Raw genomic sequence first — 16,365 nt, forward strand, 5'->3', positions numbered from 1 at the left:
AACAATTAGAAATCATACAAAAACGGCAAGTAGAAATCTAAAAGTTAAACAACAAAATTTCAGAAATGGAGAACTGAATAGAAGGTTTTAGGAGGAATTTGAGACAATGGAAAAATAGAATCAGCAAGATTGAAAGCAAATCCATGGATGCCACTTTGTTTGAGGAAAAATCAGACAAAAGAATTTAAAAAAATGAAGAAAACCTAAGAATTATTTGGGACACAATCAAACGAAAATGTTCTAGAATATGAAAACGGAAAACACAGAGCAGAATATTGAAGATTTGCTGGCCGAAAACTTCCCAAATATCATGAAAGAGGAAAAGTTGACCATCCAAAAAGCCCAATAAACCCAATAAAGGATGGACATCAAAAGAAAGTTACCAAGATATATCATAATCTCACACTTGCCAAAACCAAAGACGAAGTCCTGAAAGCAACTAGAGAAAATTAAAAAGTCACCTACAAGGGGTAACAATAAGACTAAACCCTGATTACTCAGCAGAAACTATGCAGGCAAGAAGGCAATGGGATGATACATATAAAACCTTGAAAGAAAAAAAAATGCCAAACAAGAATAATATATCCTAAAACTCTCATTCAAATATGATGGTGAAATTAGTACATTTCCAGATAAACAACAATTAAGGGAATTTGTAAAAACAAAACCAAACTTACAAGATATATTAAAGGGAGTCCTTCAGTTTGAGAACCAACAACCAGAGTCTAGGACACAGGACAGAACCAGCCAGATGTCAACCCAGGTAAAGAACTCTCAATAATAAAACAAAGCTAAAAAACTTAAAACAGGGAAACAGAGATGTCAATCTGTAAGTGATGACAACCTTAAATCAATAAAAGAGAGAAAGAATGGAGTAGGTATACAACTTTTCAATGGACAGGAAATCAAGGAGATATCACGTAATAAATGACTGGCTCAAACTTAAGAAGATAAGCATCAATTTCAAGGTAAACACAAAGTTAACACACCTGCTCAGCAAAATAAAAAACAAAAACAAAGTCACAGTGAACACAAAATCTATAATAATGAAAGAAAAGGAAATTCACAAATGAAAGGAACTCAGCACAGGAGAGTAAGAGGAACAAAGAAAACATCAGATCACAAAAAAAAGCACAACAATATGACAGTAATAAACTCATAGCTAACAATAATCACACTGAACTTAAATGGCTTAAATGCACTTGAAAAGAGACAGAGAATGGCAGAATGCATAAAAAGCATGACTCATTAATATGCTGTCTACAAGAGACACCTTAGACACAAAGACGTAAATATATTAAAAATCAAAGGATGGAAAAAAAATCAAGCAAACAGCAACTAAAAAAATGCAAGAGCGGCAATACTACTCTCAGAAAAAATAGACTTTAAGGCAAAATCAACCATAAAAGGCAAGGAAGGACATTATATAATGATTAAAGGGACAATCCATCAAGAAGACATAACCTTAATAAATATCCATGCACCCAAAGACAGGGCTCCAAAATACATAAAACAAACTCTAATAGCACTGAAAAGAGAAATTAACAGTTCTACAATAATAGTAGGAGTCTGAAACACACCACTCTCAGTAAAGGATGGAACATCCAGAAAGGAACTCAACAAAGATACAGAAGATCTAAAGGCCACAATCAACCAACTTGATCTCATAGACATATATAGAATACTCCACCAACAGCATAAAAGTATACATTCTTTTCCAATGCACGTAGAACATTCTCCAGAAAAGATCACAATTTAGACCACAAAGCAACCCTCAATAAAGTCCAAAACATCAAAATAATACAAAGCATTCTCTCTGGTCACAATGCTATAAAAATAGAAATCAATAACAGGAAGAGCAAGGAAAAAAAATCAAATACATGGAAACTGAATAACACCTTGCTTAAAAACAGCTAGGTAATAAAATAAATCAAAGAGAGAATTTAAAAAATTCCTAGAAACAAATGAGAATGAAAACACACTATACCAAAACCTTTGGACACAGCACAGGCAGTCCTCAGAGGTCAATTTATAGCAATATATGCACACATAAAAAAGAATGGGCCAAATTCAAAACTTTAGCCCTACAAATCAAACAAATAGAAAGAGAACAGCAAAAGAAGCCTGCAGCTACCAGAAGAAAGGAAATAATAAAGATTAGAGCAAAAATAAGTGAAATAGAGAACAGAAAAACAATTGAAAGAATCAACAAGACCAAAAATTGGTTCTTGAAAATATCAACAAAATCAACAAACCATTGGTCAAACTGATAAAACAAAAACAATAGAGCAAGCAAACAGCCCAAATAATAAATGAGAAGGTGGACATTACAACAGACCCAACTGAAATAAAAAAGATCATAACAGAATACTATAAAAAATTGTACTTCAACAAATTTGAGAACTAGAGGAAATGAACAAATTTCTAGGAACACACTACCTACCTAAACTAACACGAGAGGAGATAGAAAATCTGAACAGACCCAGAACAAGAGAAGAGATTGAAGAGTTAATTAAAAAAAAAAAAAACTCCCAACAACGAAAAAAACACCCTGGCCCAGAAGGCTTCAATAGTGAATTCTACCAAACATTCAGAGAAGAGCTCATACCAGTACTACTCAAACTATTTCAGAGCATAGAGAAGGAAGGAATACCACCAAATTCATTCTATGAAGCCAGCATAACCCTGATACCAAAGTCAAGCAAAGACACCAAAAAAAAAAAAAGAAAAATTACAGACCAATATCTCTCATGAATATAGATGTAAAAATTATCAACAAAATTCTAGCCAAGTTTAATGGATTGAATTGTGTCCCCAAAAATATGTGTATTAATTTGGCTGGGCCATGATTCCTAGTAATATGTGATTGTCCACCATTTTGTCATCTGATGTGATTTTCCCATGTTGTAAATTCTTCCATTTGCTTTAGCTACTGTATGTTCAAGAGCAAGTTTCATAGTCTCTTCTGACATCCATTTTGGTCTTTTCTTTCTTTCCTGTCTTTTTAATGACCTCTTGCTTTCTTCATGAATGAAGTCCTTGACATCATCCAACAACTCGTCTGGTCTTTGGTCATTGATGTACAATGCGTCGGATCCATTCTTGAAATGGTCTCTAAATTCAGGTGTGATATACTAAGGTTGGATTTTGGTTCTCATGGACTTGTTTTAATTTTCTTCAGCTTCAACTTGAGCTTGCATATGAGCAATTGATTGTATGTTCTGCAGTTGGCCTGTAGTCTTGTTTTGACTGATGATATTCAGCTTTTCCACCATCTCTTATGTAGTAGATTTGATTTCTGTGTTTTCCATTGTTGAGGTCCACGTGTATACTCACCATTTATATTGCTGAAAAAAGGTATTTGCAATGAAGAAGTCTTTGGTTTTGCAAAATTCTGTCATGTGATCGCCTGCATCATTTCTATCACCAAGGCCATATTTTCCAACTACAGATCCTTCTTTGTTTCCAACTTTTGCATTCCAATCACCAGTAATTATCAATGCATCTTGATTGCATGTTTGATCAATTTCATACTGCAAAGGTTGATAAAAAATCTTCAGTTTCTTCATCTTTGGCATTAGTTGTTGGTTTGTATATTTGAATAATCGTCGTATTAACTGGTCTTCCTTGTAGGTATATGGGTATTATCCTATCACTAATAGCCTTGTACTTCAGGATAGATCTTGAAATGTTCTTTTTGACAATGAATGTGACACCATTCCACTTCAATTTGTCATTTCCAGCATAGTAGACCATATAATTGTCTGAGGAGATAAAGTAAGGTATTATAATGGAATATGTAAACACCAGGAGTTAGAAAGCCAAAAGGGAAGAGCATACTCAGTATTTCTCAAGCAGAAAGAACTGAAGAAAAAAGAACAATGCAGGAAGCATCGAAAGAAGATGGAATGAATACACAGAGTCACTGTACCAAAAGAAATTGTTGTTGTTCAACTATTTCAGGATGTAGCATATGATCAAGAACTGACGGTATTGAAAGAAGCCGCGTTGAAGGCATTGGTAAAAAGCAAGTCTCCAGGAATTGACAGAATACCAATTGAGATGTTTTCAACAAACTGATGCAGCACTGGAGATGCTCACTTGTCTATGCCAAAAAATTTGGAAGACAGCTACCTGGCCATCTGATTGGAAGAGATTCATAATTGTGCCCATTCCAGAGAAAGGTGATCCAACAGAATGTGGAAATTATGAAACAATATCATTAGTATCACACCCATGTAAAATACTGCTGAAGATCATTCAAAAATTGTTGCAGCACTACATCGATAGGGAACTGCCAGAAATTCAAGCAGATTCAGAAGAGGATCTTGGTTGAAAGCAAAATATACCAGAAAGATGTTTATCTGTTTTTTTGTATTTACTATGCAAAGGCATTCTACTGTGTGGATCATAGTCAATTATGGATAACATTGTGATGAATAGAAATTCCAGAACATTTAATTGTGCTCATGAGGAACCTGTACATACACCTAGAGGCAGTCATCCAAACAGAACAAGGGAATATTTCATGATTTAAAGTCAGGAAAGGTGTGTGTCAGGGTTGAATCCTTTCACCATACTTACTCAATCTGTATGGTGATTTCATTGGTAGTTTAAGGAAAATAATACTTATCAGTCACTTGTTTTAACACTAGTTGAGTTTTAACACCAGATTTCAACTCTCCCAATACTTTTAATAACTTTCCTTAATTATGATAATGAAATGAAAACCTTTGTTGCCTCATTACAGCAATGTTTAATCAAAAGCAGAAGGGAGACTTATTAGGGGACAACCAAAACCAAACCTCTTGTGATCAAGTTGATTTGGACTCATAGTGACCCTGTAAGACAAAGTAGAACTGCCCCAGGGGGTTCCAAGGAGCGGCTGGTGGATTTGAACTGCCAATCTTTCAGTTAGCATCGAGCTCTTAACCACTCTGCTACCAGGGCTCCTATTAGGGGAGAGGGCAGAAAAAAGCATGCTGCTGGATTTAGACCTTAGCATTAAGCTATTCCAGCTGAAACTCTGACCTCTATTCCTTTGCATTCCAAGAAAGCAGTAAAATACTTCCAGAGTGTTATTTCTATTTTCTCCTCCTTTTTGTTTCTTGTAAATATGAAGACCCATCAGAACTCTGCACGGTTATTATGCTGCTCTCACAAAGTAGCCATCGTTGCCATCCTGATGAAAAATTAATTGACCATTCTTGCCTATGTTTGTAAATATTTGTTCGCATGCAGGGGAACCTTGGATTTTGAATTCTACTCTGTAACTCTACGATGCAACGAAGAAAGTGCTTTTGGGATTTGAGACCACAAAGCCACTGAATATCTCCAATGGAAGTTATAAGAATGTCAACTAAATTAGGCTAAGGAAAATACCAGAGCATTAGTAAGGAGTAAATTTAAAAATGTGTCACCTAATGCCACACTGGATTAATTCTAAATTCTAAAATCAAGATCCTACATGATACAGAAAATGTAACCCTATTTGGAAACATATTTATTAAGTCAGAAATAAACAGAAGGTTGAGGAAAGTTAATCTACACCTTATAAATAAAATTCAATGAGAGTCAATTCAAATAAATGATGAGAGATTATTGATATAATCAAGAAAGTGAGCAGGGCCAAGACTAGGGTGAAGTGAATGAATCATTTGCCCCAGGGGCAAAATTTACAAAGGTGCCAAAAACTGTAGTAAACGAAGTAAGTAATACCTTAATGCAATATTTTTTAAAAACCAAAATTAATGCAAGACAACACATCATGAACAGATTATCAGCACTTGCAATAAAGACAACATATGTATCGATTTTTCCTTTTGCCTCAGGTTCCAGTGGGGATCAGCATGACACTGTTACTGATCCGACCTTTATTTAAGTTTGGTTTTATGTTCATCATGGATTTTTTTAAATTAATTTTTATCTTTTAAGAGATTTATTAAAATATTCTTTCTCTTCAATACCGAGTATCTTGGCACCCCTTAAATTTTTCACCCAAGGCAAACATTGTCTCTCTAGCTTCCCAGTAGTCCTGGCTCTAAAAGCAAATAATAGGGCAAATCATTAATGAGAATGTTAAGATTCATATTTTTTAATCTCTTTTGTTATGCTTATTTTGGTTTTAACTTGCTATTTTTCTAGTTTCTTAAGATAGAACTTGGATTATTGATAGCATAAGTTTATTCTTTTCTAATATAAGTGTAAAGTTATTAGTATTTACATAAACATTGCTATAATTCCATTGATATATCTTGTTTTTATAATCATCCACTATGTAATTTTTTCTAATATTCCTTGTAATTTCTTCTCAGACACCTTGCATTAGTTAGAATTGTGTGGCTTAATTTGCAAGTATTTGGGAATTATATAGTTTTTTCTTTGTTAATTATTTCTTACATAACTCCATTGCAGTCAGAGAATATAATCTGTTATGAAATACCTCTGGATTTTTTTAAGAGCCAGCATATGATCTATCTTGGTGAAAGTGCCATGTGCATTTGAAAAGAACGTGTGTCCTATAGTATTGGGTTTAATACTCTATACAGCAGCTAGGTCACGTTGATTTGATAGTGTTGTTCAAATCTTCTGTGTTCCTACTGATTTTTGCCCACTTGTTTTATTAATTTTCAAGAAAAAGGTGTTAAAATAACAAAACACTAGTTTTGGTTTCTCCATTTCTTTATTTAGATATGCCTAATGTCTAAATTTAGTTCAAGTAGTCCTGGTGGTGCAACGGTTAAGCACTTGGCTGCTAACTGAAAGGTTGGCTGTTAAACTCACCCAGACCATCTGCGAAAGAAAGGGCTGGGAATCTGCTCCTGTAAAGATCACAGAACAACAAACACTATGGGACAGTTCTACTCCGTCATGTTGGGTCACTATGAGTCAGAAATCGACACAAGGACACCTAACATCAGAAAATTCAGTTCATAAACTTTTAACACTTTCATTACCTTTTTTTTTTTTTTTATGGCATTTGTTTTCAGTGTTGGAGTGCATAGTTACTAATTAAGTGTGTTTAAAGTTTTGATTGGTAATATGGGTTTTGAGAAATATAATGTGGCAGTGCAATCCACCAATGAGGCAAGTGGCACTTTGGTGCCACTGATCTGTGTCAAGACAGTATGCCACTGATAACTAAATAGATAATTTATTGTTGGCACGTTTCCATTAGGTTATATGGGAATCTCTGGTTTTCCAAATATTTCCAAATATTATTTTGGTTTTAACTTGCTATTTTTCTAGTTTCTTAAGATAGAACTTGGATTATTGATAGCATAAGTTTATTCTTTTCTAATATAAGTGTAAAGTTATTAGTATTTACATAAACATTGCTATAATTCCATTGATATATCTTGTTTTTATAATCATCCACTATGTAATTTTTTCTAATACACAGAAAAAAAACACAGAAAAAAAACAAACAAACCCATCAGGGCTCCCTAACCATCACCAGGATAGGCATAATTATTCTTGCAAGCCTCATCTCACAAAAGAAAATGAAAAATGGGCAAAAGTTTACAAAACTAACACATCCGGGAAGCATCACCTAATAGAATGTTCAACCTACACAACAATGAGGCTCCAACTCTGGTCTGCTGAGGTTCACACATTTCAAAAGGGACTCACCTTGATGCTAAATGCATTAGAACGGAATAATGCCTTACTGCTGAGGTCCAGAGGCATAAAAAGTGGCTGGCATAACATTAAGGCCATAGGAAACAAAATATATGTTATTAGAGGAATACACACATAGTAGTATTATGTCCTGTTGATGAATTGACATTCTTAGCATTATGAAATATTTTTCTAAATACTTAGTAATACCCATGGGCTGCTTGAAGTTTACTTAATCTGATATTAATACAACCATTCCATACAGTGTGAATAATGTTTGCATGGTATATTATTTTCTACCTTTTAACTTTCAATATTTCTGTACCTTTACATTTAAAATGGATTTCCTCTAAACATTATATACCTGAATCTTACTTTTTTTTTTTAAAGGTCCTTTTTTTCTTTTTTTTTTATTATTTACTTTAGATGAAAGTTTACAGAACAAACTATCTTCTAGTTAAACAATTAGTACACATATTGTTTTGTGACATTGGGTACCAATGCCACAACACGTCAACACCCTTCCCTTCTCGACCTTGTGTTTTTTATTACCAGTTTTCTTGTCCCCTCCTGGCTTCTAGTCATTGCCCCTGGTCTGGTGCACCCCTTTAGTCTCATTTTGTTTTATGAGCCTGTCTAATCTTTGGTGAATGGTGAACCTCATCAAAATAAAGAAGAAAAACAAAGTCTCAGTAAACACAAAATCTACAAAAACAAAAGAAATGAAAAAAAATCCACAAACAAAATAATTCAGCACCGGAGACTAAGAGAAACAAAGAAACATCAGCACCACAAAAAAAAGCAATGCAAAATGATAGCAATAAACTCACATCTATCAATAATTACACTGAACATAAATGGACTAAATGCACCTGTAAAAAAACAGTGATGACAGAATGGATAAGACTCCTGCTTTTTTTCATACTGTCCAAAAACCTCCACTTTTGGATTTTTAGGACAAACATCTTTTTATCTTGGTGTGTTTGGTCCATTTATATCTAATGTAATTGTTGATATTGAGTTCACTTTCACCAGTGTTATCTGTTTTCTATTTATCTCGTCTCTTCCTTGTTCCTTCCTGCTTTGTTTCCTTCCTTCTTTGAATCACTTGAGTGTATTTTTGTATTTCATTTTCTCTCCTCCAAAGGCTTTATAGCTAAACCTCCTTGTTTTGTTTTTTGTGTTTACTTTAGTATGTCTCTTTAACTTACCACAGTCTACCTTGAATAATAATTTAAGGATATGTCATGGATAATGTAAAAGCTTTACAAAAATATAATTATTTTTATCCTCCCTGAAGTCCTTCATGCAGTTGTTGTTATATATTTTATTTCTTGTTGTTGTGTGCTGTCAAGTCGCTTCTGACCCATAGCAAACCTACAGAACAGAGCAGAATTGACTCATAGGGTTTCCTAGGCTGTAATCTTTACAGGAGCAGATTGCCAAGTTTTTTGTCCTGCAGAGCAGCTGGTGGGTTTGAACCACCCACATTTTTGTTAATAGTTGATTGCTTAACCACTGCACAATCAGGGCTCCTATTTTAGTTCTACATATAAGTCTCATAGCACTTTATTATGTTTTAATGTAGCAGTTGATTATCTTTTCAAGTAACTAAAAAAAGATAAAAAACATTTATACACTTATTTACCATTTCCAATACTTTTCATTTCTCCTTATAAATCCAGGTTTCCATCTGGTATATTTTCTCTTCATCAAGAAGAATTTCCTTTAGTACATCTTTTACTGTAAGTCTTCTGGCAACAAGTTCTCTCTAAGCTTCTCTGAATATTAAAATGCTGATTGTGTCATTATGTTTTAAGTTAACTGAGTTTAGAATTCCAGCTGGACAGTTTGGTTATGTGTTTTTTTTTTTTTTTTTTTCTCTAAGAACTTAAAAAATGTCATTTCATTTACTTCTGGCTTGCATTGTTTCTGGTGAAAAATCTGCCACAGTTTTTGTTGTTGTTCCTCTGAACTTTCTTTTCTTCTGGTTGCTTTTAAGATTTTCTTTACATCTCTTGTTAGCATCTGTTACACTATTGCATCATGGCTGTGGTTTTATTTGTATTTATACTGCTTGGATTTTACCTAGCTTCTTGAGTCTGTGGTTTGATGTTGATTTAAAATTTTGAAAATTCTTAGCAGTTATTTCTTCAAATATTTTCTCTGTCTCATTCTCTCTCTCCTCTTTATCTGGAACTTCAATTACACATATGTTAAAACTATTTGATGTTGCCTCAATGTATATTGACACTGTTCATATTTTTAAATCTTTTCTCTCTCTGTCCTTCAGTTTTGATTACTTCTGTTGATCTGTCTTTGCAACTACTATTCATTTTACCTGCAGTGCACAAATCATTCTTCAGCTCATCTAAGGTAATTGTTTTAATTTTAAATATTGTCATTTTTAGTTCTAGCAAATACATTATATTTAGTTTGCACTTCTTTCCTGAAATCCCCATCTCTTTATCCAATATATTTATCATTTATTCTAAATATTTATGTCGATTTTAAAGTCCTTGCCTAATAATTTCATAATATGCTTCAAATGTGAGTGTATTTCTATTGATACTTTTATAAACTATGAGATACTTTTCCATATTTTTTGCAAGACTTCTGATTTCTATTTTTTTTACATGTATAAAAAATAAATTTTTGGAAGATTAAAAAATATATTTAATTTTATTTTGTTCACTTTACCAGATAACTAAATCCTTTTCCTCTGTGTAGAAGTTAGAATGGTGGTCTAATCATTCAGATTCCTCCCAAGGACCAGTTGAACTGGAGCTTGGGGTCATCTTTAATTAGATTGAATTAAACTCTGATTAGTCTAACCCCCAACATCTGACATCATTCTACCAAGGACCCGATATATTTGATCTTGTCAGTATTTGAGAGGAAGAGGTTTGAATAACAATGCATATAGTTTTGTTTCCCTTTCAATTCTAGTCTGTAGACACAAACATCTAAGCATTGCAAGAATGGCTGGAAAAAAAAAAAAAAAAAAAAACCTGTTGCTGCTGAGTCAATTCCAACTCATAGTGATCCTATAGGACAGAGTAGAACTGCTTTACAGGGTTTCCAAAGAGCTGCTGGTGGATTCTGACTGCCAGCCTTTCAGTTACCAGCCCTATGCAAATTCCCTCTGATTTTCATTTCTTCCTCTGCTACTCCTTTTCTGGGAAAAATTATTCATATGGGTTTAGGATGAAAGGAATTTATAAAAGTGAGCTATTTATTTTTGTTTGAAGCTTTTCCTGATTCTAATCTGTATACATCCCACATATCATTAAAAACTCAGTTTGTTTCTCCTTATCCCTACAAAGTATCTTAATCTAAGGCAAGACCATTCCTCTACCTCCCCATACCAGATTAGTTACTTGCACTTATGTATGGAAGCTGCAAAAGGTCTCGTCTCTCTCTGGAGTTCAATATAATAAGATTTCTTTGCTTCATCTGTTCTTTGATAAATTTATAGAAAAATATAGTTTTTATTTTGTCCAGTTTTCTCTTCTTGATAATAAATGAGCAACGTTCTTCTAAATGCTAAAGAGAATCAGTGGTCTTTCCCTGTGGTTGATTTTTGATGACAAGCATCTCTTCTTATGTTTACAGGACTTTTCATGTGTTTCCTTTCTGAATTGCCTCTTTCTTTTTATTGCCCATACCTCCTTTGATAATGTATCTATTTTATATTCACTTACTGAGTTTCTTTTGTATTAAGGGAAATAACCTCTTATTGTTTATATCAACTTCCTTAGTTATAGCTTATTTTCATTTCTATTCAGGGATGCTCCCTTCTACAATTCTGGGGTCAGTAGGGACATGCAATTCCATATCCATAGAAATCTTATAGTTGTGCAGAAAATAATCCAGAGGGCAGATTTTTTGGCACTCTTGTCTTTTGCCTATACATATTTTTTTATTTTTGTATTTCAAATATAACTTTATTTTTCTTTTGATTTTCTAGTCTTCATGCCTGGTTTTTCTCTTGTCTCAGATTTTAAAACCATTCTCATGTATTTTTACCATATTTTTTGCATTGTTTTATTTTGTTTTCAAAAGAAGTTATGAACATATAAACTGATTTTCTAGAACTTTACATCTAGTTTTCCAGATTTTAACTATAAGATGTGTAACTTGAATTTAGAAAATAATTTAATTGAGGAGAGAAGCAATAATACGAGAGGCACTCTGGATGATTCCCTGGATTCAAGACTATGGCAAATTGGTGTGTTCCTGAGACAAGAACTGACAAAGCAGCTCGTTGTTTTCCCTGTCTCCTGTTGTTGCAGGGACTGGTCACTTGGCAGGTTAGTTCTACAATGTTGTTCTGGGAATCATTTCTGGATTCTCAGCTTAGCCAATGATCTTCTGCCCTTCAAAAGATAGTACAAGTACCTAATTTTCCACATTAAAATTTATTATAGTTAAAACAACTTGAGTGATTTCTATCATCTGCAACATTGTCATAATCATAATCAGAGTGAAATCAATTTGGGGAAAGCTTTAACATCCAGGAAGGATTTGCAAAAACCTGTTAGTAACAATCAGAAGCTTTGAAGAAAAAAAAAACCAAGTGAAATAATTTCACAACATTTTTCCATGAAACCTATCAGCTCTCTTTCTTATCCTCAACCAAATTTTGAATAGAAGAAAAAAATTATAGTTTCTTTCAAAATATACATGCTGTCAGGACATTTGGCTCTTAATGATGTTTTATAGCTTATTGATCCCTGCCCAGAATCTTGAGGATGTTGCCCTAAGCCACACAGAAAACAATCAATTGTAGCTAAGTCACTCTCTTACTTTAAACCTTAAAATGGATTCTTATTGCAGTTAGAATATAATCAAGCTCCTTATCCCAGCCTAAAACACCTTACATATTTGACTCTTACAGTCACATTAAATTTAATACTTAAATATCTCACACATACTCATTATACTCAAATCAGCATGATTTTCTTTATATTCTTTAAGTATACCAAGTTATTTTTTTTCTTTTTTCTCTCAGTGTATGTAACTCTCTCTCCAGTGCCTACAATAAACCAAAAACCAAACCCATTGCCATCAAGTCAGTTCCTTCCAGTGGGAACTCATTCATTCATCTAGCAAGTACTAGTTTTTATTGAATGTTTCCCATTTGTCAGGTGTCAAAAATACCACCTGACAAATGGGAAGCATTGAGTAAAACCTAGTATTTGATAGTTGAATGAATGATTTCAGGCTGGAATTCTCCTTTCTAGAGTTCTCTTATAACATCCATTTAACAGAATGCATGTCTGCTCAATAGCTTCCTCATGGAAGATTTCACTTCCTGGTTGCGAAGGGTATAAATCACAGGATTCATCAAAGGAAAGATCACTGTGTGAAAGAAGGAAACCACCTTATCAGCTGATAAGGCCCTGAAGGGGCAAGTGTAGATGAAGATGGCAGGTCCAAACATGAGAAATATAATAATTATGTGAGTTGTGCATGTGGACAGAGCCTTGTTCTTTCCTTCAGAAGAGGACCTATATACATGCCAGAGGATGACCGCATAGGAGACCAGAAGGCCTAGGAAACACAAGAGGGTGAGTAAGCCACTGTTGAAGACCATAAGCAGCTCCACCACAAAGGTATTTGTGCAGGCCAGCTTGATGACCTGTGGGACATCACAGAAGAAGTTATCCAGCTGGTTTGGGCCACAGAAGGGCAAGCGGAGGATGAGAGCTACCTGGATAATGGAGTGGACAAAGCCCCCAAACCACAAAGTCAACAATAATGCATAGCAGGTTCTAGGGCTCATGACGGTTGAATAGTGTAAAGGCCGACATATGGCGATATACCGGTCAAATGCCATCACTACAAGTAGTAACCCCTCCCCTCCTCCAAGAAAGTGCAAGAAGAAGAGCTGAGTGATGCAGCCTCTGTAGGAGATCACCTTCTTCTCAGAGAGGAAGTCTGCCAGCATTCTGGGAGCCACAATGAAGGAGTAGGATGCATCCAGGAAGGCCAGGTTGCCCAGGAAGAAGTAGAGGGGGGCTGAGAGACCAGGGTCTGATCTGATGGTGAGGATGATGAGGAAATTCCCAGGAAGGATGATGAGGTAGAAAATTAAGATCAGCACAAAGACCAGGAGCTGAATATCTCGAGACTGGATAAGACCAAGAAGGACGAATTCTGTCACCACTGTGCTGTTTCTTATCTCCATTTCCTTTGCCTACAGAGCATCAAGGAGTAGAGAGTTTATTTCCACCTCTTACATCTATACCATAGGTCTTCTCAAGCTAAAAGCAGGATATTTCACATCCGTGTTAGACCATTACTCTCCCACAGGCTAAGAAATCTGTTTTATCCTCATTCTTCTAAATTTCATTAGTGCCAATGCCCTGGTCTTCAAGCTGCACTCTTTCACTTCTGTCCTGTGCTTGTATCTAACTGTTCTCTCATGTGGGACTCTGGTATACCCTGATCCGGATTGGTTCCTGATTTGCTTGAGGCATATTAAAATTTTCCTAAGTGAGAAAAATTAACCTCAGTTGTTGAGGTCTTCTGGTTTTTATTGGAATGTGGGGAAGAAATTGATAGCAGAGAGGAATGATGGATTTTTTTAAGGTGATAGAAATTTTCCATATCTTAATTGTAGCAGTTGTGCATGTCTATTCATGAAAACTTATTTAACTATACAAAAATGGTACATATTTTGTATATAAATTATATTTTATGAATGTTGATCCAAAAAGAAAAAAAAAAAAGAAGTTAGACTTACTCTAAATATCTCCTTTTATCACTATAGTACATCAACCCATCAAGCTGGTTTAAATAAAAAGAATACTTGTCATTCTGATCTCAAATCAAGAACTGAGTCTTACCTGCATGGTAGTTCCAATGTGGGAATACACACCCTGGGGAATGCACATAATGATTTATTGGTATGAAAACAATAGTAGAATTTCTATTCATATATAGTGTTCTTCATTCTCCTTTGCTCCAAGTGGGTTGGTACCAATTAATATTCATAAATTCATATCAATATCAATATATTCAATTGCTATTCATATAGTATTGTATCATTCTTTTAAGTTCTATTTTTTGAAAGTTTTATGCTTTATAAATAATCATAGTATAATTAAACATATAAATACATAAACATATATATATGTTGATGATGTGTGCTCAAAATGTTTTATTGTTGAGATGAAAATTTTTTAAAGCGTGAATACTTTTAATTAAGCTAGAGCAAAATAAGCAACATCAAGATAAACGGAGAAAAGATCAAAGTTGTCAAGGATTTCATTTTACTTGGATCCACTAACAACACCCATGGAAGCAGTAGTCAAGAAATCAAACAACACATTGCATTGGGCAAATCTGCTGCAAAAGACGTCCTTAAAGTGTTAAAAAGCAAAGATGTCATTTTAAGGACTAAGGTGGTCCTGACCCAAGCCATGGTGTTTTCAATTGCCTCATACACATGTGAAAGCTGGGCAATGAATGAAAAAGGAAGGCCAAGAAGAATTGATGCCTTTGAATTATGGTGTTGGCAGTGAATATTGAATATACCATGGCCTGCCAAAAGAATGAACAAATCTGTCTTGGAAGAAGTACAGCCAGAATGCTCCTTAGACAGGAGGATGATGAGACTTCATCTCACATACTTTGGACATGTTATCAGGAGAGATCAGTTCCTGGAGAAGGACTTCATGCTTGGTAGAGGGTCAGTGAAAAAGAGGAAGATCCTCAAGGAGATGAATTGACACAGTGGCTGCAGCAATGGGCTCCAGCATAACAATGATCATGTGGATGGCACAGGACCCAGCAGTGTTTCTTTCTGTTGCACACAGGCTCGCTATGAGTCAGAACCTACTCGATAGCACCTAACAACATAACAACAACAACAGAGCAAAATACAACAATATTTTACATGTTTTCAGTTACATTGCACACTTGTTATAAAACCAAAACCAAACCCGATTCTCCCCAGTTGATTCCAACTCATAGCGACCCTATAGGACAGAGTACTACTGCCCCATAGTGTTTCCAAGCAATGGCTGGTGGACTCGAACTGCAACCTTTGGTTAGCAGCCTATCTCCTTACCACTGTTCCACCAGGGCTCCTATTATAAAGCAGTATCGTGGATTATAAGGTGTAGAGGAGAGGATGAGAGTAAGTCCACTGACTTTAACTGAAGGGGGAAACAGAATGAAAAAAAAGAGAGAGGAAGAAGAAGGAAAAGAGAAATAATAAAGTACAAAATAAGAACTCAAAGGAACTATCTACAACGTTATTTTAAGACACATCTATTCAAAGCATCAAAATGTCTCCTTTTTTTATATCTAAGCCCAAATTGATTCATTAACACATAGTCTAAGTGGGAATTATGAAAGTGATACTTACACCACATGGCATACATATGTCACCACCACATACACAAAGCACACATCTTGTGTCCTAATCAAAACTGAAGTACAAAAGTTTATCTATGATGTCATTCAAATTAGCTTTCTCTTTCTTTTTTTTCTTCTTTTTTGCATTTTGACATTCATTGGCCTCAACATTTATTATTCCTTCTGTGCATAAAACCTGCTGTTAGGAAAGTAAGTCAGGAATCTCTCAAGTTGTGTGCATCTTGCATGCTATTTTACAGTTGCTTATTTCAGACTCAGAAATTGAAGATGTCTTCAGGACATAGATGAAACTTTTAAGTATCTCTGAGGTTAAAGATTGCAGGCTTTTTCACTCTGCCTTGTGTTTTATTTCTT

The 16,365-nt window shown here is 34.6% G+C and overlaps 1 protein-coding gene across 1 annotated transcript; it reads right to left on the reverse strand.

Moving 5' to 3' along the window:
• Positions 1–12,886: 12,886 nt before the first annotated feature.
• Positions 12,887–13,936, reverse strand: LOC101342983 (olfactory receptor 4N4). Its single transcript, XM_004391029.3, has one exon. The coding sequence runs from the start codon at positions 13,811–13,813 to the stop codon at positions 12,887–12,889; it is 927 nt and encodes a 308-aa protein (XP_004391086.1). The 5' UTR covers positions 13,814–13,936.
• Positions 13,937–16,365: the final 2,429 nt, after the last annotated feature.

Source organism: Trichechus manatus, unplaced genomic scaffold, assembly GCF_000243295.1.
Source record: "Trichechus manatus latirostris isolate Lorelei unplaced genomic scaffold, TriManLat1.0 scaffold00408, whole genome shotgun sequence".
Classification (NCBI taxonomy): Eukaryota; Metazoa; Chordata; class Mammalia; order Sirenia; family Trichechidae; genus Trichechus; species Trichechus manatus.